Source organism: Aegilops tauschii, chromosome 4, assembly GCF_002575655.3.
Source record: "Aegilops tauschii subsp. strangulata cultivar AL8/78 chromosome 4, Aet v6.0, whole genome shotgun sequence".
Lineage (NCBI taxonomy): Eukaryota > Viridiplantae > Streptophyta > Magnoliopsida > Poales > Poaceae > Aegilops > Aegilops tauschii.
This window is the reverse complement of record NC_053038.3, coordinates 154842478-154869079: the sequence shown is the minus strand read 5'-3', so window position 1 is coordinate 154869079 and position 26602 is coordinate 154842478. Positions and strand designations below refer to the sequence as shown.

Genomic DNA, 26602 nt, shown 5'->3' with positions numbered 1-26602 from the left:
CCGTCGCCTCTGTACCTCCAGCCAGCCACCGGAGCCCGCTCGCTGCCGCCGGGCTTTGTTTCGCTGCGCTGCCCAGGACGTCGCTCCCCTGCCCTCTCTGGCGCCGCAGCACCGGAGCTGCTCCTTCCCCGCGACAGCGAGCCACAAGCGTCGCACCTCGCCTGCGATTACTCCGCGCCGTCGACCTCCATCGCGCCTCCCTGCTTCGTCCGGCCGCCATGGTCCAGCGCCGCCTCGAGCTCATCATCCTCGACCTCCATGCCGTCTTGGAGTCCCTCGTCCGCTGCTGCTCTGCTCCGCTCCGCCGCCTCTGCTCTGTCCAGCAAGTGCGCCGCCGCGGCCCTCCTCTGCTCCGCCTCCGTTGCGCCAAGGCACCCCGGCCACCCCTTCTTCTGTCGCCGTGTCGTTGTTCTGGCTGTCGAGCCATCTCCTTCGTCCATCCCCATCGCCCCGCTGCCGCGCCGTCTTCTTCACCTCCGTGCCTGCTTGCTGCAGCTGCCACGCCCTGCCTCTTGGTGTTCTTCTCCACCACCACATCGTGGCCGTTGTTGTTGCTTCACTGTCGGGCACGAGTTGCCTTGCTTCTGCACAAACCAGAGGCCCTTTGTCTTGCTTCGTTTTGGATCGGCCAGTACGAGACGCCAAGTGCCGCACCGGACGCCAAGTACCTCTACGAACGACACTGGATGTAAACGAACGTGTACAACTTTCATCCCGTGCATGTCTCCAAGTACCACGACATTGACGTCCCTACAAGTTCAACTACGGTTGCCGCGTACGACTACCGTCGACCCTTGAAGACTCCATGGACGTCAAGTTCCTCGCCGTGACCCTGAACATCTACGGAATGTGTACGACTACGAAACATGTACCACTGCTTCCACTACCGTCGCGAGAACGACTACCTCCCCTACGACACGTGTACAACTACTTCCACTTCGAACGCGTTCCGCCCCGAATGCACGCTTCGAAGGTATAAGCCCGAGACGACGTCCGTGGACCGAATGCATGTGTGTATGAGATGCTCGTGTTTGCACCGTTTCTGAGTTGTCTTTGCACGTTCCTCGTTTCCTTGCCACTAACTCGTGGGAACCCGGTAGTCGGGAGCACCCCACCATCTTTAGCATGTTCCGCACATCCGCATACTTCCTTTTTGCACCGGTATCTCCATGAGCTACCGGAACCGATATGTTGCCGTGGCATCATTTTCGGATTCGTTGCCGTGGCACCCCTTTCTTCCACCACGGTGACAAATGCTTCATAACATGCTCATGTCAACATTTTCATAAAAATTGCTTAAAACTTGCATATGCAGCCGCATCATGATAACAACATTTAAAATGTCTAAAATTGATGTTTGCATTAAAATTGCTAAATGACATGGGGATTGTTTGGAATTGTTATTTGTTGTTCCGGCCTCATTTAAATTGCCTAGATAGTTAGTTTACTTATGCTTCACCTCTTGCCATGTTAATCAACATTTAATATGGTCGAGTACATAATGAGAGAGAAATAAATAATTGATGTGGTGTTTCGTCAATATGCAACTCGTTGCATATTGAGCTCCACTTAACTTGTAGTTTCGTTTGTGCACTTTGCCATGCCATGCATATTTAAACCGGACATGCATCATACTTGTTTGTGCATCATGCCATGTGTATGTGGTGGTTGTTTACTTTGCTGTTTGTTTCTTTCCAGGTTGCTTCTCTCGTTACCTTCGGTTTCATTCCGGAGTTGTGAGGATTTGTTCGACTACATCCGTTTGTCTTCTTCATGGACTCGTTCTTCTTCTTTGCGGGATCTCATGCAAGATGACCATACCCTCGAAATCACTTCTATCTTTGCTTGCTAGTTGTTCGCTCTATTGCTATGCTGCGCTACCTATTCACTTGCTCTTCAAGCCTCCCAAACTGCCATGTACCTCTAACCTTTGTCACCCTTCCTAGCAAACCGTTGTTTGGCTATGTTACCGCTTTGCTCAACCCCTCTTATAGCGTTGCTAGCTGCAGGTGAAGATGAAGATTGCTCCATGTTGGATTATGTTTATGTTGGGATATCACAATATCTCTTATATTATTAATGCATCTATATACTTGTTAAAGGGTGGAAGGCTCGGCCTTATGCCTGGTGTTTTGTTCCACTCTTGCCGCCCTAGTTTCCGTCATGCCGGTGTTATGTTCCTTGATTTTGCGTCCCTTACGCGGTTGGGTGATTTATGGGACCCCCTTGACAGTTCGCTTTGAATAAAACTCTTCCAGCAAGGCCCAACCTTGGTTTTACATTTGCCTCACCTAGCCTTTTTCCCTTGGGAGTCGCGCATCCCGAGGGTCATCTTATTTTACCCCCCCCCCCCCCCGGGGCCAGTGCTCCTTGGAGTGTTGGTCCAAACTAGAGCCACTTGCAGCGCCACCTCGGGGAAACTTGAGGGCTGGTTTTAGTTGTACGTAGTGTTCATCCGGTGTGTCCTAAGAACGAGGTACGTGCGACTCCTATCGGGATTGTCGACACATCGGGCGGCTTTGCTGGTTTTGTTTTACCATTGTCGAAATGTCTTGTAACCGGGATTCCGAGACTGATCAGGTCTTCCCGGGAGAAGGAATATCCTTCGTTGACCGTGAGAGCTTATAATGGGCTAAGTTGGGACACCCCTGCAGAGTATAAACTTTCGAGAGCCGTGCCCGCGGTTATGTGGCAGATGGGAATTTGTTAATATCCGGTTGTAGAGAACTTGACACTTGACCCTAATTAAAACTCATCAACCTTGTGTGTAGCCGTGATCGTCTCTTTCCGGTGGAGTCCGGGAAGTGAACACGGTTTCTGGGTTATGTTTGACGTAAGTAGGAGTTCAGGATCACTTCTTGATCATTACTAGTTGACGACCGTTTCGTTGCTCCGCTTCTCGCTCTTATTTGCGTATGTTAGCCACCATACATGCTAGTGCTTGCTGCAGCTCAACCTCACTACCCTTTCCTTCCTATAAGCTTAAATAGTCTTGATCTCGCGGGTGTGAGATTGCTGAGTCCTCGTGACTCACAGATACTTCCAAAACAGTTGCAGGTGCCGACGAAACTAGTGCAGGTGATGCAACCGAGCTCAAGTGGGAGTTCAATGAAGCTCTTGTTCGTTGTGTTGTTTCGTTTCCTGTTGATCAGTAGTGGAGCCCAGTTGGGACGATCAGGGATCTAGCAGTTGGGTTGTCTTCTTTTCTTTTGGTTCCGTAGTCGGACCTATGTGTGTACTCTGATTGATGTATGTTTTATTTATGTATTGTGTGAAGTGGCGATTGTAAGCCAACTCTTTATCCCATTCTTGTTCATTACATGGGATTGTGTGAAGATGACCCTTCTTGCGACAAAACCACAATGCGGTTATGCCTCTAAGTCATGCCTCGACACGTGGGAGATATAGCCGCATCGTGGGCGTTACAGTGGTCCTAGTGCTACGTGTCGAAATAACTTTTCATTTCTTTTTTTGTTTTTTTATGTGAACAGATTATGATGCCGCGCTCCAAGGATGGTCATTATTCCTTATACACGATGAACCAGCATCACCAGACGTTTGATATCCATGACACTAGGAAGTACACTGGCCATCCTGATGTCACGACAAAGTGGCGCAGGACTGGTTACCACTCAGATTGCACTGAAGTGGTATGTCATTTTTTCTTGCCAAGTGCATAGCTTTTTTGTATTTCTCCTACTGCATTTTTTTATAAACTGCACATGCAATGTGAGCACACATAGAACCACACTTGTTTATGTAGTGCACTGCAACATATGCATGACCTCACGTGCATTTAAAAGAGGGACTGTCTAGACGTTGAGAACAACTTTTGTATTTTTTGGTTCGTCTGAATCGTAATTTGATCTGTGGTGTGTGTTATTTTTACATTGTGCTTCCTTTTTTTGCCAGATGAGGAGGATGACTCAGTTGCTGAAGGCGATTTATGGTGAAAAAATGTATAAATCTAAGAACCACCCTGACTGGGTTAAATTGGCAGAGAAGCCCTCTTACCCAGTCGTGCCAGCGCAGGGAGTAAACGAGTGCGGAATCTATGTTCTGAGGTTGAGGCAGTTGTATGACGGCCAACGTCTAGTTGAGAAAATTATCAAAACCGACGTAACACCTTCTCTGTTTTCTTCATTTTCTTGTTACTTTTTTTATTATTTTACTTTTTCACTTTTTGTTCTTCATGACAACCTTTTATTTAATCACTGTCTGCATTTCTTTTTAATTTTCTTTTTCAGCGTGCTGTTGAAGATTGGAAGGCGGAGTACATGTTCCAACTGTTGTTCAATCCTTCGAACATGTTATGTTATGAAGACATGCCGCTTGAGCTATGAGATCTGATTGCGGACCTCGGCCTTACTTCCCTGTCGCAACCGCAGACACAGTCGCAGACGCAGTAACAATCATTTTGGCATTGTTTCTACTTGGTAAAAAGCATGTGTATGGACAAGAACTAGGGTTCATGTTGTGTACTGTGTGCTGTCTAAGGTATATAATTTATGAAAAGACTTTTGTTTTCTGTTGTTGTGTTTTTCGTCTACTTTTTGCAGCCGTGTTTATGGACGAATTTGTATCTGTATGTGTATTTTATATAAATAACTCATACAGTATATATATGTGTATATTTTTATTTTTGTTGACTTACACGTTCTGTGTGAACTGGCATTTTGTCACGCTTATATGTATCGTATGTGTCCCATAAACTGCATTGCATGTGATGCCGAACTTCTTCGTCCAACAAAAAGCACTGCATTTGTCTACAAGTTTGTGTTGCACCTATTTTTTTTGCTGCACTTTTGCCGCAGACCCTGTATTTCATGTGTGTATCCTGGAACTGCATTGCTTTATGATACTGCACTGCTTTGCCTAACCAAATGCACTGCTTTTGCCTAAAGATGCGTCCTGCAGTTGTTTTTTTTTTTCTTGTTTGTACTATAAGGTAGGGGGGTTGCCCCCCCCCCCATTTTTTTGGTTGTCTATAGATTTATATTTGATCTTTGTATTCCCTGTACTTAACGTACTACGTGCGTTAGGGCGAGGCCGAGCAGGGGAGGGAGGGGGGTCGTGACCCCCCTCCCCACCCCCCTGCGAGGCCGAGCCTGGAACGAGCCGGAGCAGGCGGCAACACGGCGTGTCGCGGCGCCGCATGCGCACGCGAGTCCGTCACCACCCCGTCGCATCCCTGTCTATCTTAGGGGTGTGGCTCTGGGGTTGCCTGCGTCCTATTGTTGGAAAAATAGAATGTCCGCATTGCGCCTGTCAACCAAGCGCACTGCATGCGTTAGCGCGAGGCCGAGCAGGGGTGTGGGAAGGGGGGTCGTGACCCCCCTACACACTCCCCTGTGAGGCCGAGCCTGGAACGTGCCAGAGCAGGCGGCGACGCGGCGTGCCGCGGCGCTGCATGCGCAGGCGAGTCCGTCACACCCCGTCGCCTCCCTGTCTATCTTAGGGGTGTGGCTCTGGGGTTGCGTGTGTCCTATTGTTGGAAAAACAGAATGTCCGCACTGAGCCTGTCAACCAAGAGCACTTCGTGCGTTAGCGCGAGGCCGAGCAGGGGTGTGGGAGGGGGTCGTGACCCCCCTCCCCACCCCCTGCGAGGCCGAGCCTGGAACGCGCCGGAGCAGGCGGCGACGCGGCGTGTCGCGGCGCCGCATGCGCAGGCGAGTCCATCACACCCCGTCGCCTCCCTGTCTATCTTACGAGTGTGGCTCTGTGGTTCCGTGCGTCCTATTGTTGGAAAAACAGAATGTCCGCACTGCGCCTGTCAACCAAGCGCACTGTGTGCGTTAGCGCGAGGCCGAGCAGGGGGTGGAAGGGGGGGTCATGACCCACCTACCCACCCCCCTGCGTGGCCGAGCCTGGAACGAGCCGGAGCAGGCGGCGACAAGGCGTGCCACGGCACCGCATGCGCAGGCGAGTCCGTCACACCCCGTCGCCTCCCTGTCTATCTTAGGGGTGTGGCTCTGGGTTGTGTGCGTCCTATTGTTGGAAAAACAGAATGTCCGCACTGCGCCTGTCAACCAAGCGCACTGCATGCGTTAGCGCGAGGCCGAGCAGGAGGTGAGAGGGGGGTCGTGACCCCCCATCCTCACCCCCCTGCGAGGCCAAGCCTGGAACAAGCCGGAGCAGGCGGCGACGCGGCGCCGCATGCGCAGGCGAGTCCGTCACACCCCGTGCGCCTGTCAACCCCGTTGCCATTGTAGCCAAGTGAAAAGATTCGCCGTGGTAGTGTTTTTGATTGGCTGGAAAAAATATTCGTCTAAGCGAACTGCAATGCTTTATTGACAGCACATCTTCCGTCCCATACCGGACTGCACAGCGGACTGCATTTTTTTAGGTGAGGGGGTACTGGAGTTACTTGCTAGTTGTGCGTCGTTGGGCTTTGTTTGTTTTTTGCCTGTGAGAATTTGTTGGGTCTGTTGGGGTGTAAGATGCATTGGGCCCAAGTCGGCCTGTGAGCACGGCTGGTTCCCAGTGTGTTGTGTGTGCGCTCTAATATTTAGTCCCACCTCGCCCGCGGAAGGCGCGCCCGACCTGTTTAGAAGCGTTGGCGAGGCATCTCTGTCGAACTCCTCTGGTTACTTGTTTGGGCGCTTATACACGACACTCGCTGCTCTATGCTCTCTGACCTGTGGGCCCATGTGTGCCCGGCCCCATGCATTGTGGCTCAGAACGGCTCACCTACGGTGGGTGCAGACCTATTACGGGAGTGGTTGGGGCCTAGTTGCAGCTGGGTGGTCAATTTTTTTCCTTATCTGAAGCATTTTTTTGGAGTATATATATTTCGTGGTAGTACAAATGATGTCATCTTTACTGCTTGCACCAATGTAGAGTACTGCACTATGCGTACCAAGTCTGTGTGTTGTGCACTGCATGAAAATTGCTGCAACCCCTCTCGTTCTGCATTTATGCATGTACTGCACTTCATGTATACACTTTGTGAACTGCCTTATATTTGTTATGTGAACTGTATTCATGTTTGTTTATAATGGTCTGCGGATTATATTTTTTATAAATATTAATATTAATGTTCTTTTTCTATAATTACTTTTTGTGGACTGCATGTGTACAAATGTGTAATGCGTATTTTTTACCATTGTGAACTGCATTAATCTTTCTTTTTTAGGTATGAGTTGTTGTCAGATAACTTATTTTTTTAACGTTGTTTTTGAATATTTTTTGTATGTGAATAGTATTTTTTGATATCACACATTAAATTTTTCAAAGTTTTATGTATACTTGTTCTAACACAAACTAATTTCAGCGAAAGCAATTGATCACAACCAAACCAAACTAAGTAAAGTGAAACAATAGAAAGAAAATTTGATGATAATTCTAAAATGACATTGTATCTACAAAAGAAATGTTTGATATGAAGCAACGGACATAATCAAAAGCTTGCATACATGAAACAAAGAACAACACAATGACTAAAGTAAAATGAAACTAAAACATAGCCCTGATTATTTCTAGTTACTGTATTGGATTACAACCTTGTTCTTCTTCTGCTTTGCTTGTTTGTCTCTTTTTGCCCTGTCCAGACCCATTATGACATCATAGATGATTCTCCATGACTCATATGTTGCGAATGCATCTATTGCTGCATACTTGATAAGCTTTTCTGGCAGTGGGCAAAATCCCCACAGAGTATGGTCCTCCTTGCGGTTAATTTTTTTCTTCATGTCATGGTAGTGAATGTCTATCATCCTGCCGGCAACATCAGCCAAAGAGTCAAACTTCTTTTTATTGTATGGGTCTCTCCATTCCACCTGAATATCAATGTAGTTGTCGGAGTTAATCTCCAAACCAGATAGCTTCAGCTTGCTTTTGTCTCCTTCAATTTTGAACCCGACGAAGGTGTACTCACCATTCATGAGGAATTTGTCTAGTTCCATTGGCCTGCAAGATGTTTGTATATAGTGAATATAGTTTATTTTCCTAGAACTACCAATGTTTTTTTGGTTTTTCTGAAACTGAACTGCAATATGAATATCTGAATCTGTTGCATTGAGTAGTTGCTAATACTTTGTTCAGTGTAACTAGTAAATCTGATAATATTTTGCATAAACAATGCATGTTTTGTGCATGATTGTATTCTTGAACTAAATTTTATACATGTTTTGTATAGTAATGTTGCAGTTTTCTATTGTCCAGTCAAATAGTTTGTATTTGGTAAAACAAAATAAAACTGCGTGTATTGCTAGATCATATAATTCAAGAATTGAACACATGAGTGACATACATGGAGCCAGATGAAAAGTGTCAATGAATTCATATGCCATGCTTTTTAAAAATGAGAACCAAAGTTTAAATATTGGCAATTGCAGTGAAGAAAATTTAAAATCAATATTGACAAGCAATAGTACAGATTGATAGTTATTCTGACATGTCTTTAGCTGCAGAGATGTGGTAGACAAGGCATTCCTTTTCTACGCATAGCTGGAGCACTGCTGCCCGCTGTGGCTTCACGTAGTGCGTGTACTCGACATCAACGCCGATTAGTTTGACGGGCATTCCGCCGAGCTTCCTCCTGAGCGTGGACAGTATCTCGTCCATGTCTTCACCCTTGCTTGTGCAAATGACGTTGAGCTTGTGGTTGCCGTGGAGGTCGACATCGTGGAGGTCCCTGGTGTACCTGCGGCGCTGCTTGTACAGAGGTGCATCCGCCATGACTCTGATCTGATCTCGCGTGTTTGTTCTGGAGAGAGAGGTTAGTGAAAGGAAGTGTGGAGAAGAAGAAGCAATGGGGCTTTTTAGGGTACGAAGCAGTTGTGTTTTCTCCTCTGCTCTCCTTGACAGGACGTGGGAGAGGTGGAGCGGGGTGGTAGCGGGGTGGGGCTCTGTTTTTAGTTACGTGGCAACTACAGAGAGGTTCTGCTATGAGGAGGCTCTGTTAGTGCATTGGAAATCCGGAACGTCGTCGCCTCTTTTTTGGTGACTTGTTCAGGTATGCACGCAACTGTCAGAAAATGTGATGATTGTTTTCGGTGAATTTTCCTAGTAAGTGCACTTCTTTGCTATCATAATAGAACTGCGTACGTCCACATAGTGTACTGCATGGAAGTGAAATTTATTCTTCGTACACTGAATTATATCGGATTAGGATTCATACATATGTACGCACATTTAGTTTCTTGATGGAGTTCTTTCATGCAGTTCTTTATTTTATAACGGACTGCTTTGCTTAACTAACAGGGCTGCATTCTTCATTTTAGCCATACTGCAATGCAGTAGAAAGAGAACTGCTTTTCAGAGAAAAAGAATACTTTGTGCTTCCACGTGGAGAACTGCATTATTGTACGTCGCAGACTGCATTTGTACGTTGACTTCGGGCTTCCTGCGCTTTTATTTATTAATAGCGAACTGTAGTTTCTGGCAGTGCCCACGCACATTTTCTTTTGTTGTTGTTATTCATTTAAAAAATGTTTCTCATTTTTCTTTGATGTTTCATTTTGGAAGTTATTGTTTTTTCTTAGTTGGCCTTGTTGGGCCTGTGTTCGGGGAGTGAAGACGCATTGGGCCCAAGTCGGCCTATGAGTACGGCTGGTTCCCGGTGCCTCGTGTGCGGCCTAATGTTTAGTCCCACCTCGCCCGCAGAAGGCGCGCCCGGCCTGTTTATAAGCGCTGGCGAGGCCGCCGTATCGAACTCCTCTGGTTACTTATTTGGGCACTTATACACGGCACTCTATGCTCTATGCTCTATGACCTGTGGGGCCATGTGTGCCCGGACCCATGCATTGTGACTCAGAACGACTCGCTTTCTGTGGGCGTAGACCTACTACGAGACTGGCTGGGGCCGGGCGCACCTGTGGTGGTCAATTTTTTTTTGTATTTTTTATGTTAAGTATTTCTTTCAATGTAGGGGTGTGCACTGCTTAGTAAATCATCCATGCACTGCATTGATCAGGGTTCTGTACTGCATGTGCACGCATTCCGTACTACACATGTTTGCGCTACATTTTTGTGCACTGCATTGGTATCATTTTTCTTTATTGTTTTTCCTCTTACGTATCATTTTTTCTAGTGTACGGGTGTGCACTGCTTTGTTGCCTCTATGTGCACTGCATTCGTCATGGTCCTGTGCTGCAGGTGTACACATTTTGCACTACGTGCATGCTTCTTTGTGCTAAAGTTGTGATTGGTTATGCCAACGCTGCGGACTGCATGACTTACATTTGAGGAGTAGATCAGGTGCACTAATTCTGCTTTTGTGCACTGCGCGAGAGTGTTTCTCTTGTAGAACTTCATTTTGAGCATGTACTGCACTTCATGCCCACATATAATGAACTTCTTGGTAAGACTTTGTAGAACTGCACACATAAAATGGTCTGTGGATTATAATTTTTTAGAGAATTATTATTTAATGATCTACGGTTAGTTCGTGGGAATTTCTGCAGTCAAAGTCTTTGTAGAACTTCCTGGTAAGACTTTTTCTTTGGTAACATAAACCTTTATTGATTGTCCTTCATTCTTGGTAACATAATTTTCATTAACTCCCCTTTAACTTTCAGTTTTGACCTTTTTGCATTCCTCTTCTATAAATGTAGGCCAACTTCCACCCTTCCTTTGCAGTTCATTTCTCCTCTAGCCGCAACTTTTCTCCTTTCTCTAGCCTCTCTTTATTTTTTTCCTTTTCTAGGTTTTTGTTGCGATGGCTCCAGGCCCGTGCGCGAATCTCTCCTGCTGCGGCCATGGTTGTGGTGTGCTGACGCACTGCGATTGCTCAGCTTGCTCGCAGGCCCGTCGTGCTCGTCGTGGGGGGAAGGTATTGTGCCGAGCTAGGCGAGCGGAGCAGCTTTCATATGGCACAGTATTCACAAAAGGATTGGATATGGGCCACATCAACGTTTCTGCGTTCTATTCCGCCCTGCTTCGCCGTGGCCTTGGCCGCACAAGTCCTTTTGTCCATCAGCTTACGCTAACAGATGTGGAGACTCACTACAAGATGGTATTTTTCGCTTGATCTGATTTTTTCTTTGTGTTTTCTATTTTTTTGTGTAATTCCATACTAGTCTGAACTTCTATTTTTTAGGAATGCACTTATTTTGTTTTATTGAAGTGTACTGCACTTTGTACTTACTAGCAAACATGCACGTGCGTTGCAACGGGAGGAAAAAAATAAATCACACGCCCCTACTCCGTCCCTAGTCTGCTCGATTGTGGAATAAAATTCTGCGGCCAACCACATGCGGGTGTGGCCGAGGGTTGGTCGGCTCAGTTTTATTATTTCTAGTGTTCGTTATACTGCCATGGTTGAAAATGATTAAATCGGAAGTTTTTCCCTAAAAATTTAACCAAGTCATTTTAAGAGCATATTCATTTGTTGAGGGAAACAATGTGCCTTCCTAACTTTTCATGTAAAAATATCACTAATCTATTCCATAATCCTGGTGAGGGCATATTAATTATTACTTCTCAAATAAATAAGGTGATGGAATTTTGGAGTTTATTTAGCACTGTGACCAAATTTAGTGTACCTGATTCTGCTCGAAACGGATAGGCAGCATATTATGCTCCCCAAGAATCAATTCATTTTTCTTTCACAAAAAATAATAAAAAGAAATCACTTCAACTTTTCGCCTCTCTATATTAGGTTAGCATTATTGAGCAACATCTAAACTCAATACTGAAACCACAAGGATATATTGCAAAGTTTTAGCCATGCACAACGCAATATGGGCTCATGGACTCCAGGTGTCAGTAGTAGTTGTGTAAGTGGAAGGCACATTACAATTAATCTAAATAAAAGAATAAGACATACTATTCACTTTTATGTACATTAATCCGCATGCATTAGAAAGAAGAAATTAAGACCTAAGAAAAAAATCAGACTTTGTCATTCGAATTTACATGAGAATGATTAAAAAAATTAGTGCCGATTGAAAAAGCACAAAACACTCACTTACCATGTCTTGAAAAAAACACACTTCACCCCCTTTCTTTTTCTTCTCCACAGTCCATCTTCTCGCTGATCCATCTCTATCCTACCTCCTCGCCCGAGTTACATGACTGAAACCAAGTCAGTTTACTTGGCATCTAAAGTGTGTTTGCATTAACTTCTGAATATAAGTGAAAAGTTTCGACGGTTCAGCCGTTCATCAATAGTTATATTTGAAAAAAGTAGCATGCACATGTAAAATTGTTTGCTTCCATTTACCTTGAACACTAAATTCCCAGGCTTTCAAAAACAAATGGAGATACATGGAATTTTTTAGGCGCTAACTCCAATATATATAATACGAGTTTGAGTTAAACCTTAAGACATGTGCATGAACCAAATAATACCACAATAGCTTCAAATCGGAATAGTAAATAACTACAAATTGTCCAGGTGTATGCAATTGATCATCAAATCTGCAAAGCAATATGACATCGTTCCCAAAACATCTGTTTCAGAGACTAAAACGGATCTAGGCGAAAATTACTGGCCTCGTCACGGTCATGGTTGCCGTCACCAAATTCCAGGAAAAGCTGGCTAGATATCGTCTTCCCATAGCCAACATTGAGTAAAGTCATTGATGAAGAGATGCTGGTTAGGCAACAAATGCGACACCATCCTAATCAAATAAGGGCTTAAATTTCCATCATCCGCATATATGCAAGACTCTATACATGTATTCAATTGCCTCCAGGCCAGACGTTTTTGCATACTGGAAGTAGGGATATACTTGATATTCTATACATGTATTCGAGGAAAATGGTGAAGTTTTCGATATCCAAAAGCATCTCGAATGGAGACAACTCGTCAAATCTGTAGGTGCGGCAAACAACCCTCCAACTGCAGCATATTTCTCGTACTTAAATGATGTGACCAGAATAATAGATAGCATAGTTAAAAATAAAATCCCAAAAAAATTTACATCTTCTATAAAAGTGGATATTAATATCGTGGTGCACATTCAGAAAAGGCAAAATTTAAAATTTAAAACAATACACAGTTGAGTACTCACCATCCCGTTTGTCATCCAGCATGTGCTACATATTTACTTACATAAACAAAGCTGCTCAAACGTGCCCACACAGCAGCAGCAGTAGTAGGCTAGACATAAACTCCATTCTCTTATGATAATATATGACTATTCCGTCGAGCCGCATGATGATATACAACTCTGTTCTTAGCTATTTCATGGAAGTGATTAATTTCGACATAAGCATTATGTTCATCAGTTCATGAATATCTAGTTCTGTTCTCAACCAAGACTCTGGTAGCCAGTAGGGCATTCTACTAAATCCTGATCACACAACTAATGTCCAAGAGCAATTAGGAACAACCAGACCACAGAAGCATATAACTGTGTAAGCATAGACACCAGAGATGGAGCATTTTTCAAAAGTAACTCATTAGGCTTCAAATGTTTGTGTGAGGAGTAAATGATGTCACAGATGAACCTAAGGAAATATCATAGTCATATGTTCAAAGAAGACGAACAAATTAAAATCATGTAACTAAAGACATAGAAGAATCTTCTTATAAATAAATCAGGCAACCGATCTTTTGTCATATATTCAAAGAGCTAAGTTTGAATGACTCTTCTATATTATACGATGCTCTGGGCCAACAGATAAATAAGAGCCAAAAATAGAGTATTATTAAAATTGCATGCATGCCTTATATATACCGTGGGTTATTCTTGAGAAAAATCATGGCTCATGCCTCATGACATTTAGAAGAAAATTTTGGATAACATGTAGGTGCTAGCAGCCTAGCACTTTGCAGAAGGTACAACCTTACAGGTTCACTCAAGCAAAACTATAAGTGTGTAAACAGGCTTGACAATACAACACAATAGCCTTCCTTGTGTAAGCGTGGTTCTCATCCCATGGCAATGGTGGAGAACATGTTTGATATTTAAGGCGAACATGAATTTGGAAAATCAAGTAAAATATCTATGAGTTCCTTTTTCTTGTGATGACAAGTATCTATGCATTCCTTTACATACTATCAGAAAAGGCATCGTTTAAATTTTCAAGGATATGACATTAAGATGCTTATTGATCTCTGGAAAATCCTCCATAGGGTCACACACAAGACCTCTGGGTAGACATGAAGGATTGACCAGTGGAGCACACCTTGCTCATCCAACTCGGCTTCTCCAGTCAGTTGATGCTGCTTTCCCAAATCTCGGCCTTCTCTTCTCTATAGCAGCTGAGAGATTCTAACTACATCTAGCCCAGTCAATGACATACATCAGACATTTTTAAAGGAAAATAGATACCCCAAATCACAACGAACATTACCTATGCCGCGGATAGGGCATTTGCATGAGCCAGCGCTGCACGGGACTGCAACGACTGCACCTTCATCCCGGCACCACTGCACCGGCACCACGCCATTCCGAATCTGGTCGACTGGGAATATTTCTACTAAACTTTAAACCCTTAGGTCATCAGTCAGGCAATGAGAAACTGATAGTACATACAACCAGTTTACTAGGTAACATGAACTTCAACAATAGTAGCAGGATATTTGCAGCAGGTACTCATGTGATAGGCCAAAGGTATCGAGCAATAGCGAGAAACTGATAATACATACAACCAATTTACTGGATAACATGAACTTCAACAATAGTAGCAGGATATTTGCAGCAGGTACTCACGTGATAGGCCAAAGGAAACATCAAGCAATAGCTTCCAGCATTAACATCTATAGAGCACAGGGGCAAATTAGAAACGTTATCTCTTCTATATCAGCCCAAATTAAAAACTAACTGCAAGATAGCTCTACCATATCAAGTTCAGTTGACGGAAGCTCTCTTTAGGAAAGCATCAGTTGAGCCTTTGTTTGTTCTCTAGCTTGTCTTGTGTACCAAGAGCAGGCCCTTCCTCCCTTGGTGCACTAGAAATTCCTGCACAAAGAATAGAAACCATCAGTGGGTAAAACCTCAACCAACTCCTAGCTAGTAAACCTTGCTGTAGCCATTTGAGGAAGTTGTGCATAACTCCTTCTGGATTACTCCTATGAATCTCCCTAGAATGAAGAAGGGGCGCCAAAGTGCACACCCGCCAACAAAGCCTGACCAGTACCTCTGATGTAGATTTCTAAGCACACCACCTGCATTGATTAAGGACCAAGCAGAAACTTACTACCTCGGCCACAGTTCATGTGTGTGGTGGACAGAGAATCATAGCAGTCATATAAGATACCTGCTCCAGTTGCAGCAGGGGCCCTGAAAACAGGAACTGAAGGCGCCGCCACCGACGCAGCTACAAGATTCTTTGCAGCCTGTGACACATAAAAATTAACCCGGTCGAATACTGTAATTATATTCAACAACGGCAACAGCAACAGCAATCGCAGCCCCTAATTTAAGTGGCTCAGAATTTAATCAGTAGCACAAGCCAAAAATTAAAGGGGCATCGATCTAAAACACAGTCAGCAGACAGTGCCTTGCAGTTGCAGTTTCAACATCAATAAGCATCAAGTAATAAATGTAAAAAATAAACCTCTGGGTTCCTTTCGAAAGAAATAACCCTGCTAAACCCAGCGAACAAAGCGAAATCATCATATCATAGAGTAAAAGCAACGCAAGCAAATTCAAAAAGACCCCCTGGTTTTCTCTAGCTCATCTTGGGTACCAATCAGCGAAGCAAACCTATGTTTTATAAATGTGTCACTTCTACACCTCTGAACATGAATCATCTAACAACCAAAAGAGTGATGAAACTCGTCAGCCCTAACTACAGATGTGGAAGCTAATCTGACTCCTAAAAGCTCCTGCAACCTACAAACAGTAGCAACACAGAATGTCCAAGAACATCCTCACGTGCGACGGCGAAGACATCCATCATCGTGCGGGCTGACGGGCGACGGGCGGAGCTAGAGGAAGTGATGGGAGCAAAGGGAATTGGCTAGCCGGCCGGTCGCCAAACGGGTCGATGAGATGGCTCCATCTGCTGCTCCCCCGCTTCCGCCAGATCCACCCCCTCCCTCATGTTTCCGAGCTAATACTCCTCGTCCGATGGCTCCACATCTGCTCCCTGCCTCCATCGATGGCTCCACTTTGATCCAAATCAGAGAAGGACGACTGCAGGAGGTTGGAGATCGAGGAGACTGATTGGGGACGGATGGGGAAGGGATGGAGAACAGGGCGGTGATTGGACGGAGAGGACGGCCGGCTGAGCGTGGCGGTGGCGGATGGCCGGAGAGGCCGGCGCGCGTAGCGGCGGCGGCGGTGCCGTACCTGTGCGCATCAAGGAGAGCCCGTGATCGTGGTTTTTTTCGCAAATCTGCTCGCTCGTGCGTTTTTATGACTGCGGGTTGATTACTCAGAACTACATGGGTTTTCTGCAAAAATGAAACGTTTTCTCTGTTCAGCACTTAAAAAGGGACTATGGGTTTAATAAGCAGAACCACAGGGACGTTTTTGCAAAAAGGCCACGACGTTGAGCGGGCGGGCAGAAGCGATAGCCGCTTTATTACTAGGGAAAGATATGTTGTTTTTATTTTTTTGCTTGTGTGTGTGGAGCTCGTGTTTTATTTTGCATGGTTACAATATGTGAACTGCTTAGATACTGATGAGAAGTAATAGTTTCCACAATTTTCCCCGCTTGTACGTTGTGTACTACAGGCAGGTAGTCTCAAGAACTTCATAATAGTTATAAGCGTACTTCTTGTTTGCAAGTTCCGCACTGCACATTAGATTGCGTTTAATCTATACTGCTTTTTTGCAGAAAATTCCCCAACAAGCTGTTAGGTATCTCCGGCTCAAGAAGAAGGGAATTCTCCAAGTTGTTCTTGGTAATGGACACCTTAAACCAGCCAAGTACCATGTAGGCGTTGACGGGCGGTTGTGTCTGCAGAAAGGGTGGAAGGAATTTGTCATTGATAGTGGACTAAAGTCTGAGAAAGTTGTTGTCCTCAACTTCTTTGAACTCGAGAATCGTACGGTTAGAATCACGTTTGATGTGATTGGTTAAGGTTATGAGGTTGATTTTTAATACTTTTGTGTGTCGAATGCTTCATCTTTTTGATGTGTTTTGTAACTGCATTTTTTACATCATTTTTGGATCAAAATGTGTCAAAGTTTTACTCTAGACTGCTATATATATGGTATACTCTATACACCATTTCTCTTTACATGGTTTAGTTGAATAACTCATAATCAGAGGGAAATTTGTGTTTACACAAAATGTAAACTGATACATGAGTCATACAGATAAGCAAATTGCTATGCATATGATTAATTTATTGAAGTTCATCTATTTGGTCGTTAACCTGCTGCTTCTCCGCGGTGACTGGAGCGTGTCTAATGTCGCACTTTCTTTTGTTTTCCGTGGCGGTGTTGCTTGTTCTTGTCTCTGCACCGTTGTGTTTGTAGTCCCTCGCGTGCTGGTTGATGGCGGCTTTTGTTTTTCAGCGCTGTGAACTGCATCCTTCTTTGCTCCCCGCATGCTAGTTGATGGCTGCTTTCGTTTTCCAGTGCTGTGAACTGCATCCTTCTTTGCTCCCCTCGTGCTGGTTGATTGCGGCTTTTGTTTTTGAGTGCTGTGAACTACATCCTTCCTTGCTCCCCGCTTGCTTGTTGATGGTGGCTTTCGTTTTCCAGCGCTGTGAACTGCATCCTTTCGTGCTCCTACCTTGTTTTTTGAAAGTGGTGTCGTTCTCGGTTGTTTCTGTACAGCAGCATTCCCTTGTGGTGGTCTTGTTAGCATTGTTTCTTCATGTTCTTCGTCCTCTTCACTCTCTTCACTCTCTTCTTCCTCTTCCTCATCTTCATCATCTGTTTCTTCATAAGCCACTTCTTCTTCAGTTTCTTCATGTTCTTCGTCCTCTTCACTCTCTTCTTCTTCCTTGTCTTCTTCATCTGCTTCTTCATAAGCCATTTCTTCTTCAGTTGTGTCACCATCTTCTTCTTTGATTTCATCTTGTTCGTCTTCCTCATTTTCTGATCTTGTTCTTTTGGGGAAGGTTCTTGAATTGTGTGTCTTCCTCTTTTTGCAGATGCTACAACGTCTCGGTTTCGTCCATTTCTTAGTGTTGTGAGTGGAATTTCTGTTTGGTTGTGCATCGCCATGTCCTCGTTTTTCTTGTTCATGTCTTTTTGTACATGTCCTGAAATTGTGGCCGCTGATTTCATTACATGTCTTGCACCTTCTTATTCCTAGTGGGTGACCATCACTGTCCAGCTCAGGCTGTGACTTACTGTTTTTGTCATCATTTTTCTCCTTGCATGCAACCTTTTTTTGGGTTGCGTCGCCCCCTTTCTTCCTTCCTCTTGTGTTTGAAACAGGAGGTGGAAGAATTGTTTCTTTTTTTATAGCACCAGTTCTGCTGTGTTCGGTATTTTTTACTTGCTCGGCATTATTGTCATGCTGGGATTTCTCTGCTTGCTTTAGTTTTGCTGCTTCTTCTTCTTCTTCGTTGAGCACATCAACTTCCTTGATCAGTGCCCTCATACCAGACAATGCTCTATGGCACCCAGCGTCGGACCTTGTCGCTCTGTTTGCAAGGTCCATTGCTGTTTCTGTCAGCAATTTTCTACGGCAAAAAAGCGAGGTTCCATATGGTGCTGTTTGTTCATAGTCTCTTTTGTCAAACGTCGCATTTGATCTTGCGTTACGGGTGTATCTTTTCATGATGTACACCTCAGGAATCTTGAGTACTCTCAAATGAGAAAGCATGCATAACACATGGACGCAAAAGAGCCGTGCAGACAACACATGTTTTCTTTGTGTTGTAAGTGAACTGCATGAAATTAATAAACACATATTTTTTCGTTATTTGTTCATTTTAAAGAAGTGAACTTCATTTGGTTTTGTGAATTAGTCATGCATGTGGACTTTTAAAGTTCAGTAAGTGAGCTTTCGTGCATGACTATCAGAAACTAGAATTTTTTTTATAGGAGTCTCGCCTGTGTGTGTCCAGAGTTTGCACTCACATTCGTAGACACCTTTCGTTTCATCGGCGACCACTTGGAAATTATGCCTTGCCCAGTCAAATGCATCCGATCTGTTGTAGTGGTGTACGAGATACTTTGTCGGGTTCTCAGGGCACCGTTCTGCTCTGAATGCAGTGCTACGGTAGAGTGTTTCTTTGAAATCTGGAAACACTGCCCTTATATACACTTTTGATAGCTGAACTTCGCACCCAAACTGGGTTGTTGTCTTTACCTCTGACTGCATGATCAGAAATGCACTGTTACGAACAAGAGAAATGAAAAAATTGTTTGTTTTTGTAGTTATATTTTAGCAGTTTTTGATTGACATTTTGTTTACCTCATTTGCTACTGTCTCTGCGTGCTCTACGGCCTTCTTGGTCTGAATGCACTTGTCCACCTGCTGAGCAAACAGATGGAGATCATTCTTCTCTTTGACAAAGTTTTTCTTCAGTATGCGGTTCATGCTCTCTCTTCTCTGTGTGGAAGTCATCCGAGCACAGAAAAATTCCTTGTAGTAAGCCGAGATCCACTCGTGCCTGTCATCCCACAGCGAATTCATCACTTCGTCGTCTTGCAAGTTGTATCTCTGAATGAGGTCATTCCATGCTCGTTCAAATTCTGACGGCATTAGTGGGTGGTTCAGCACCGCATTGAGGTCATCCTTTGAGTTTCTCGTGTGCCTTATACAGCAAGGCGAGGTGGTCTTTGTACTTCTTCATGATATGCCACCGACACAACTTATGCAGAGTATGTGGGAGGATAGTTTTTAATGTTGCCTTCATCGAAGAACACTGGTCTGGGATGGCACAAATAGTTTTTTATTAAGTTGTTTGTGTGTGTAAGATAGATGGAAGAAATATAAGTGCACCAAAAAAACGTAAGTATGCAGGTGTTTTTTTGTACCTGTGAGCATGCAGATTGGCGGCTTGTTGTTCATACACCTCAGAAATGTTTTGAAAACCCACTCGAACGATGGTATTGTTTCATCTCGCACGAGGGCAATAGCAAATATGGTGCTCTATAGATGAGGGTTCACTCCCACGAAGACTCCCAGCGGCATGTGGAATTTGTTAGTTTTATACGTCGTGTCAAATGTAATGCAGTCTACATACGATCCTTTGCAACTTGCGTTGGCCCAAAAGACGTTTCTTACACGGTTATCTGCATCAACGTCTTAATCATAGAAGAACTTTGGGTTTATCTTCTGCATCTTCTTGAAGAAATCCAGAAGTTTCTTGACATCATCTTGGGACTCTTCTCTGGCAAACTTTTGTTTCCTGCATTTTCAAACGCAATGCAAACTCATCTCATCAAACAGGAAATAATTACTGACAGGATGCTCAAGCGATATGTTCTGTGATGTGCTTACTTGTTTACCCAGTTGCGGCTAGTATGTCCCATGTACTGCAGACCACCGGACATACGCGACAGTGTTGACATCATCTGAGCATGTGTGTGGTTGTCCAGTTGCATGTCTTTCACTAACTGGACTATCAAAGGATCGTCTTTTTTGTGCGATCGCATGTGCAAAAGCATCCCGGGGCTTTCCAGCATCTTGTGATTGTGGTTGAGTTCAACCATTCCTATCACAAATTTCCCGTCCTTCCTCTTTTTGACTCTAATCTTTGCCTTGCAGTCAATCCTTTTTGATGTCTTCTGACGTTTCCGGTGATAATGTGACATAGTCTGCTTGTGCATCCCTTCTCTTGAGCAGACAATGTAGGCATTTGTCCTGTGTTTTGCCCTCTTGCGTATGCCAAACCCTGCACATCTTGCTTAATTGCTGTAAAAGTCCCATGCCTTGTCGTACGTGGTGAACTTCATTCCAGCGGCAGGTATGAGGTTCAGCGGCATGTTTTTATCCTGCATTAAGTGCAATGCTCTATGAGATAATTTGTTCCATTTCTAACTTTTAAATACGAGGAGTGCATACGAGTTTAATAAAGCATTGCAATGTTCCTATGTTTTCAGAAGGATCCAATGTATTAGATGCTAGATCAAACATCACAAGAAATATCAGTGTGCACTGCAATGTTATCTGAATGAACTGCAACTATTATTATTATTTTCAGAACGTAAACTTACATGTGTGTAGAGTCGTTCACCTGATGGTGTTTGCAGCTCGCCGGGTTGTATTGGACATGGCGGGGTTATAGCAGATCTGTGTAGTTAAGGATCTCGCGGCGGCAATAGTGAGGAGGATTTGTACCTGTTGTTGACTTTTGACTGAGGAACCGTTGGTGGTCGCAGTGTCAAAGTTGATGCAGCAGCTCTGCTTGGAGCTATGTTTTTCGGTGAAGCAGGTGGACGCTGAGCTCTGTTTTGGGGTGCAGCAGGTGGACGTGGTGGTAATCCAGTGTTGTGATGATGTCTCAGTGGATTGGTTTGAAAATATTGGAGCGGTGGCACATCATCATAGTCATAATCATCATCTGCTGTAACATCATATTCAACTGCATCATCATTGTGTGTTCAGACATGCTATCCAAACGTAGTGAACTCCTACTTATACTCTGGGTTGAGAACTGTTGTTGGCTCATCTTCATCGTCATCATCTTCATCCTCCTATCGGTGAGTGCCCTCCCACACGAATGTGACGTCGTCGTCATCCTCGACTATCTCTTCTCCCTGGAAAAAATCCTCTTCCGGAGAGTACTGAACCCTGTTTGTTGTCGTGAAGAATCCTCGAGGAATCTCAGGGGTAACCCAGCCAGTTTCTCTTTCAGAAGAAGCTTTACTCTTCTGAAAGTTGTTGTTCCCTGGATTGTCAATTATGCGCGGCATTTTGTATCTGCTGAACGTCATTTCCTGCACACAAATGACCGAGCTGCATTGTCAGGCAAAATTAACTGAATCATGCGAACAGGCCCAGCCCATGACGACAACGGGGCACAAAGGTCCAGCAGGTATCTACTGGCCTCTGGCCCGCCAACGTTTGTTATATTTTGTCTTACAACATCCGCAGGCAGTTTTTTACTAAATCAAACACACAGCCCAATTCTATTTTCCTCTTGAAATGCATGTCCTACATCCGTTTTCTAATCTCTACCTATAGTTTTACTAGTTCTTATACACGTATCATTATATTGAAAATACATAAAATTCCCTTTTCATATTTACATCCTTATTTTTGTTGTTGTTTTCCCTCCCAGCGCTGATTTTTTTTACCACTGGCTTTCCCTTAAACCAACTCAATTGTCCCACGTCTTATTTGCTTACAAAAACAAAACGATTTTTTTGGCAAATCAATAAGTTCTTAAAAAATGTTTATCATTTTGGGATTACAAAAGTTTGGACTCCACCGAAATATGCAAAATAAGGTTGAGCTTTATGACCATGGTCCTGGGCAGAAAATGGGCTATAATAAATTACTTAAGAATTAGCAAATGGGCTGCAAATTATTCAAAAATAGCAAATGGGCTCTATGTTGTCTGCCACAGATTTGGAGGCTGACTTGTGGGCCTACTAAGTTCATGCGTACACAAGGTTTCTCAAAAAAGAAACTTAGTCAACAATCGACTCTACCAGCGTCATACCGTTAGATGTCAATCTAACGGCAATCGTGCTTCTTCAGTCTCTGATCTTCCTGCCCCAGCCGCCCAAACCAGCGCCGTCGGAACCGCCTGCTCCCGCCTCCCGTGGGCGGCTGTGCTGCCGGGCAGGCCTCACGGCCCCATCATATACTCGCATCACTGGCCTGTCTATCCCTCTACTTACCCACACCTCCTGTTATTTTCCGGTGACGACAGCCGAACCAGTCAACCCTCGTACTCTCCACCGCGTGGGCAGCCACTGCCGTGTCTTCCCCGGCTCCGTGTCATTCCCTTCATAGGCCTCGCCGTAGTCCACCTCCCTGGTGCTCTCGGCGCGGCGTGGTCAACGTGGTCAACGAACAACATCTATCGGAAGTGGACTGTACGTGGAGAGGCTGACAGCTGGGTCCACGACCGCACACAAGGAAATGCGTCCTAATTGCGTGCAAAATAATGATTCCTCCACCTGACATCTGGGACCCGCCGGAAGGGCCTCTGTATTTTGTGAAAAAACGTTCCCTATGCTGACAGGTAGGACCCACCAACTATATCTTCGCACGCAAGGAAGTGCCTCCTTATTGCGCACAAAAAAATGAATACCCCCTGCCAGCTAGGACCCACCACAGTGGGAGGCTGACTTGCGGGCCTACTAAGTTGATGGGGACGGAGGGCTTTGTCAACTTAGTCAATATGAACGATTCTAGCTCCAGTGACCGTACGACGTCGATCCAACGGCCTTAGTGCTTCTTCAACCTCTGGTCTTCTTGCTCCCGCCGCCCAAAGCAGCGCCGGTCGTGCCGCCTGCTCCTGCCTCCCGTGGTCGGTTGTGCTGCCGCGGAGGCCTCACCGCCCCCATACTACTCCCACCGCTGGCCAGGACATCCCTCCACTCACCCACACCCCCTGTTATTGTGCGGCGACGACAACCTCACACCATAGCCGAACCAGTGAACCCTCGTACTCCTCTCCGCGTGAGCATCCACTGCCGCGTCTTCCCTGGCTCGGCGTCGTCCCCTTCCTAGGGTCGTCGTCCACCGCCTTGGTGCTCTCGGCACGGCGTGGTCAATGTGGTCAATGACCGACTTCCATCAGAAGAGTACTGTACGTGAAGAGGCTGACAGCTGGGTCCAGGGCCGCAGCTGGGTCCACGGCCACAGCCCAGTTTTTTTGTGATTTGCCAAGTAAGTCGCTTTGTCAGGACTGTTGGGCTGCAAATCTTTCAAGACGAGGAGAGCTTCATTCGGCTGGCCGAGAAAATGGCCTATCAGTAATGAGAAATGGGTTGTACATTTCTAAAACACATCAAACCGGCAATTAGTTTCAATTTTCTTTTCTTCATTTCGAGATTTTAAATTGCATTGATTTTTATGCGTGGACAATTTGTTGGATTTTATATTGATATAAATTTATTTTTAAAATCAGTTTGAATCTGACTCAAAATTTCGGGATTAAAAACAGTTCGGACCGCACCGAAATATGCAAAATTTCGTATAATTTTTTAACCGTGGCCACAATATGGGCTGTAATGCTAACAAAAAGAATATGGGCTCAAAAAAATCTTAAGAATTAGCAAATGGGTTGTAAATTATTAGAAATAATGGCAGATGGGCTGTATGATGTTTTCCACAGATTTGAGGCTTTCCTAAAAAAAGGTTGACGCACAAGCAGTGACTATTGGATGTCCATCCAACGGCCGTCGTGCTTCTTCAATCTCTGCTCTTCCTGCTCCAGCCGCTCAAACAAGCGCCGGCGGGACTGCCTGCTCACTCCTCCCCGCGGCCGGCTGTGCGGCCGCGCAGGCCTCAACGCCCCACCGTACTCCCATCACTGGCCTAGCCATCCCTCTACTCACCCACACCTGTTGTTATTCTCCGGCGAACGACAGGCGAACCAGTAAACCCTCATACAGTCGTACTCCCCTCCGCGTGGGAAACAACTACCGAGTCTTCCCTGCCTCCGTGTCGTTCCCTTCCTAGGCCTCGCCGTCGTCCACCGCCCTGGTGCTCTCGGTGCGGCCTGGTCAACGTGGTCAATGTCAAGACCGGTTTTTCAATAAAACATTTATTGAGAAACCGACCCTTATATCAAACCGGTATAAAAGAATCCTTCTTACTGGTGGACAAATCCTTGATACAGAAATCCAGAAGTACTAAATATTATACAAGGTTGAGCTGAGCTTGCTCAACAATTTATTACAAGCACGCCGATATAATACATAAGGGCGGATATGACACAAGGAGTATGGTGGCATAACTACTGACTCGTAATAAAAGTGGTGGTGGATATGTCACAGCGAAAAGGGTGACAATACTAATAAATGTTACAGCCCATCGAGCGCCGGAGTGAGGCGCGATGATTTTATTGGTGTAGCGGAAGCGTATATAACACAAGTGACCAATTCCAGGATCGCACGGAACTGACTGGGACTCCTCTAGGCGTCGGACTTGCTATCGAACTCTTCATCCATAAGGTCGCCTTCGTCAACATCTGGCCAAATCAACAAGCCAGGTGAGTACTTTGAATGTACTCGCAAGACAGTTTGGACATAGGATATAACAAATGCAAACATGATGCACATGAGCAGATTAGTAATGCGCACTCAGATAATAAATTGCACTGCACGATAAATAAACCGAAATCGCAATAAAATAGCTGAAGACCGATCGGGTGTCTGAAGCGACGCCTCGAAAGGTAAAAATAAATTAACAATGGCGCAGTCGGGCGTCAGAGCGACACCACATAAAGGGCTCATATTGAAATATAAACGACAGTGCATGCCACAGTCGGACGTCTAAGCGACATCTCGAAAAGGGCTTATATCAAAAGTAAATAGCAAGAACGCCACAGTCGGACGTCTGAGCAACATCACATAAAGGGCTTATATCAAAGTAAATAACAAGAGAGCCACAGTCGGACGTCTGAGCGACATCACATAAAGGGCTTATATCAAAAGTAAATAACAAGAGTGCCACAGTCGGACGTCTGAGCGACATCACATAATGGGCTTATATCAAAAGTAAATAACAAGAGTGCCACAGTCGGACGTCTGAGCGACATCACATAAAGGGCTTATATCAAAAGTAAATAACAAGAGTGCCACAGTCGGACGTCTGAGTGACATCACATAAAGGGCTTATATTTCATTATTCGAATTCAAGTAGCTCATGAATTTAAATCATCTCAAGGGAATACTCATGTATGTAATAATAAACTGGTTAGTCCATCCACAGGAATAACATTCAGCCGGGTTTACCATTCATGTTTATTCACCGGGGATTTTCACTGAGACTGACACAGAGACTGACGAAGAGACGGACGTTGAGACTGATACTGATACTGATATGGATATGTTGACCAAGATCCTTGACCATGGACATGGTTACTCGGATGGGTTTTGACTCTGCAGAGTTTGTACTCTTTAACCACAGTCAACAAATTTCAGTAGTCACAAAGGACTAGTTCCGTTTACGGTATTTTAGGAGAAACACATCTAACCAGTACACACCCATTCCACATTCCGCTGCCAGGGATCACCCTAGGCAACGTTCAAGAAGAACTTTAAGACGGGGAGGCCACCACCTCGAGTAGCATGGGATCAAATTTATATCGCGCGCTCTAAGGGGTGCCCCCCTCTCGGTCCCAACCGGAAACACCCATGCCCCCTGACCGGATGATGGGCTTTAATCCAGGGCCATGGAACCCTCATCACGGCCCCTCTATTTGGTGTGTACGAGGAAAGAGGTTTGCAACTTACTAAACCGTATTCTTTGCAGAAAACATGTGGCAGCACGAAAAGGGGACGGACGGTAACGTGGCTTGATCCACGTTAACACTGGAGTTTAACGGTTGACATAAGACTGGCATGCTTCAACAATACCATCTTACCACCTTTCATGTCACCACATGATCATGTTATCTCCCATCAAATGATCACATCAAGTTTCGAAGCATACTGGTAGTTGCCTTGCATGCAATATAACACTCACTGATGCTCATGTAAACATGCCATGAACTAACTATTCAAGCAAACATGCAAAACACTCATCATATCAAAGGTTCAAACATGCTTGCCTGGTTCGGAGTAGTCGGAGTCTAGCTCGGCGAAGTTCGCGGTTCCGTCACCTCCTCCAGTATCTACGGTATAAAGAAATCGCATACTAACATAAATACCGTGTGTGTATA

The 26602-nt window shown here is 44.9% G+C and overlaps 1 protein-coding gene and 1 long non-coding RNA gene across 3 annotated transcripts; both read right to left on the bottom strand.

Moving 5' to 3' along the window:
• Positions 1–7478: 7478 nt before the first annotated feature.
• LOC123493648 (uncharacterized) lies at positions 7479–8679 on the bottom strand. The gene is made up of 2 exons (XM_045227610.1): positions 8396–8679; positions 7479–7908 (listed from the first exon to the last, which is right to left on the bottom strand). The coding sequence occupies exons 1-2, from the start codon at positions 8677–8679 to the stop codon at positions 7479–7481; spliced, it is 714 nt and encodes a 237-aa protein (XP_045083545.1).
• A 5154-nt stretch (positions 8680–13833) lies between these two features.
• On the bottom strand, positions 13834–16264 carry LOC109775320 (uncharacterized). Of its 2 annotated transcripts, none has more exons than XR_006662339.2 (7): positions 15774–16264; positions 15154–15232; positions 14950–15061; positions 14735–14855; positions 14607–14653; positions 14248–14373; positions 13834–14175 (listed from the first exon to the last, which is right to left on the bottom strand). It is a non-coding gene; the product is annotated as an uncharacterized lncRNA (long non-coding RNA). The 2 variants fall into 2 exon arrangements; XR_012181656.1 differs by having other exon boundaries at positions 15034–15061; positions 15774–16038.
• Between the last annotated feature and the right edge of the window lie 10338 nt (positions 16265–26602).

Coding starts and splice junctions, on each gene's coding strand:
- LOC123493648 (XM_045227610.1), bottom strand. CDS start 8,679: ATGGCGGATGCACCTCTGTACAAGCAGCGCCGCAGGTACACCAGGGAC. Junction 7,909..8,395: donor ATCTCTGCAGCTAAAGACAT/GTCAGAATAACT, acceptor AACATCTTGCAG/GCCAATGGAACTAGACAAAT.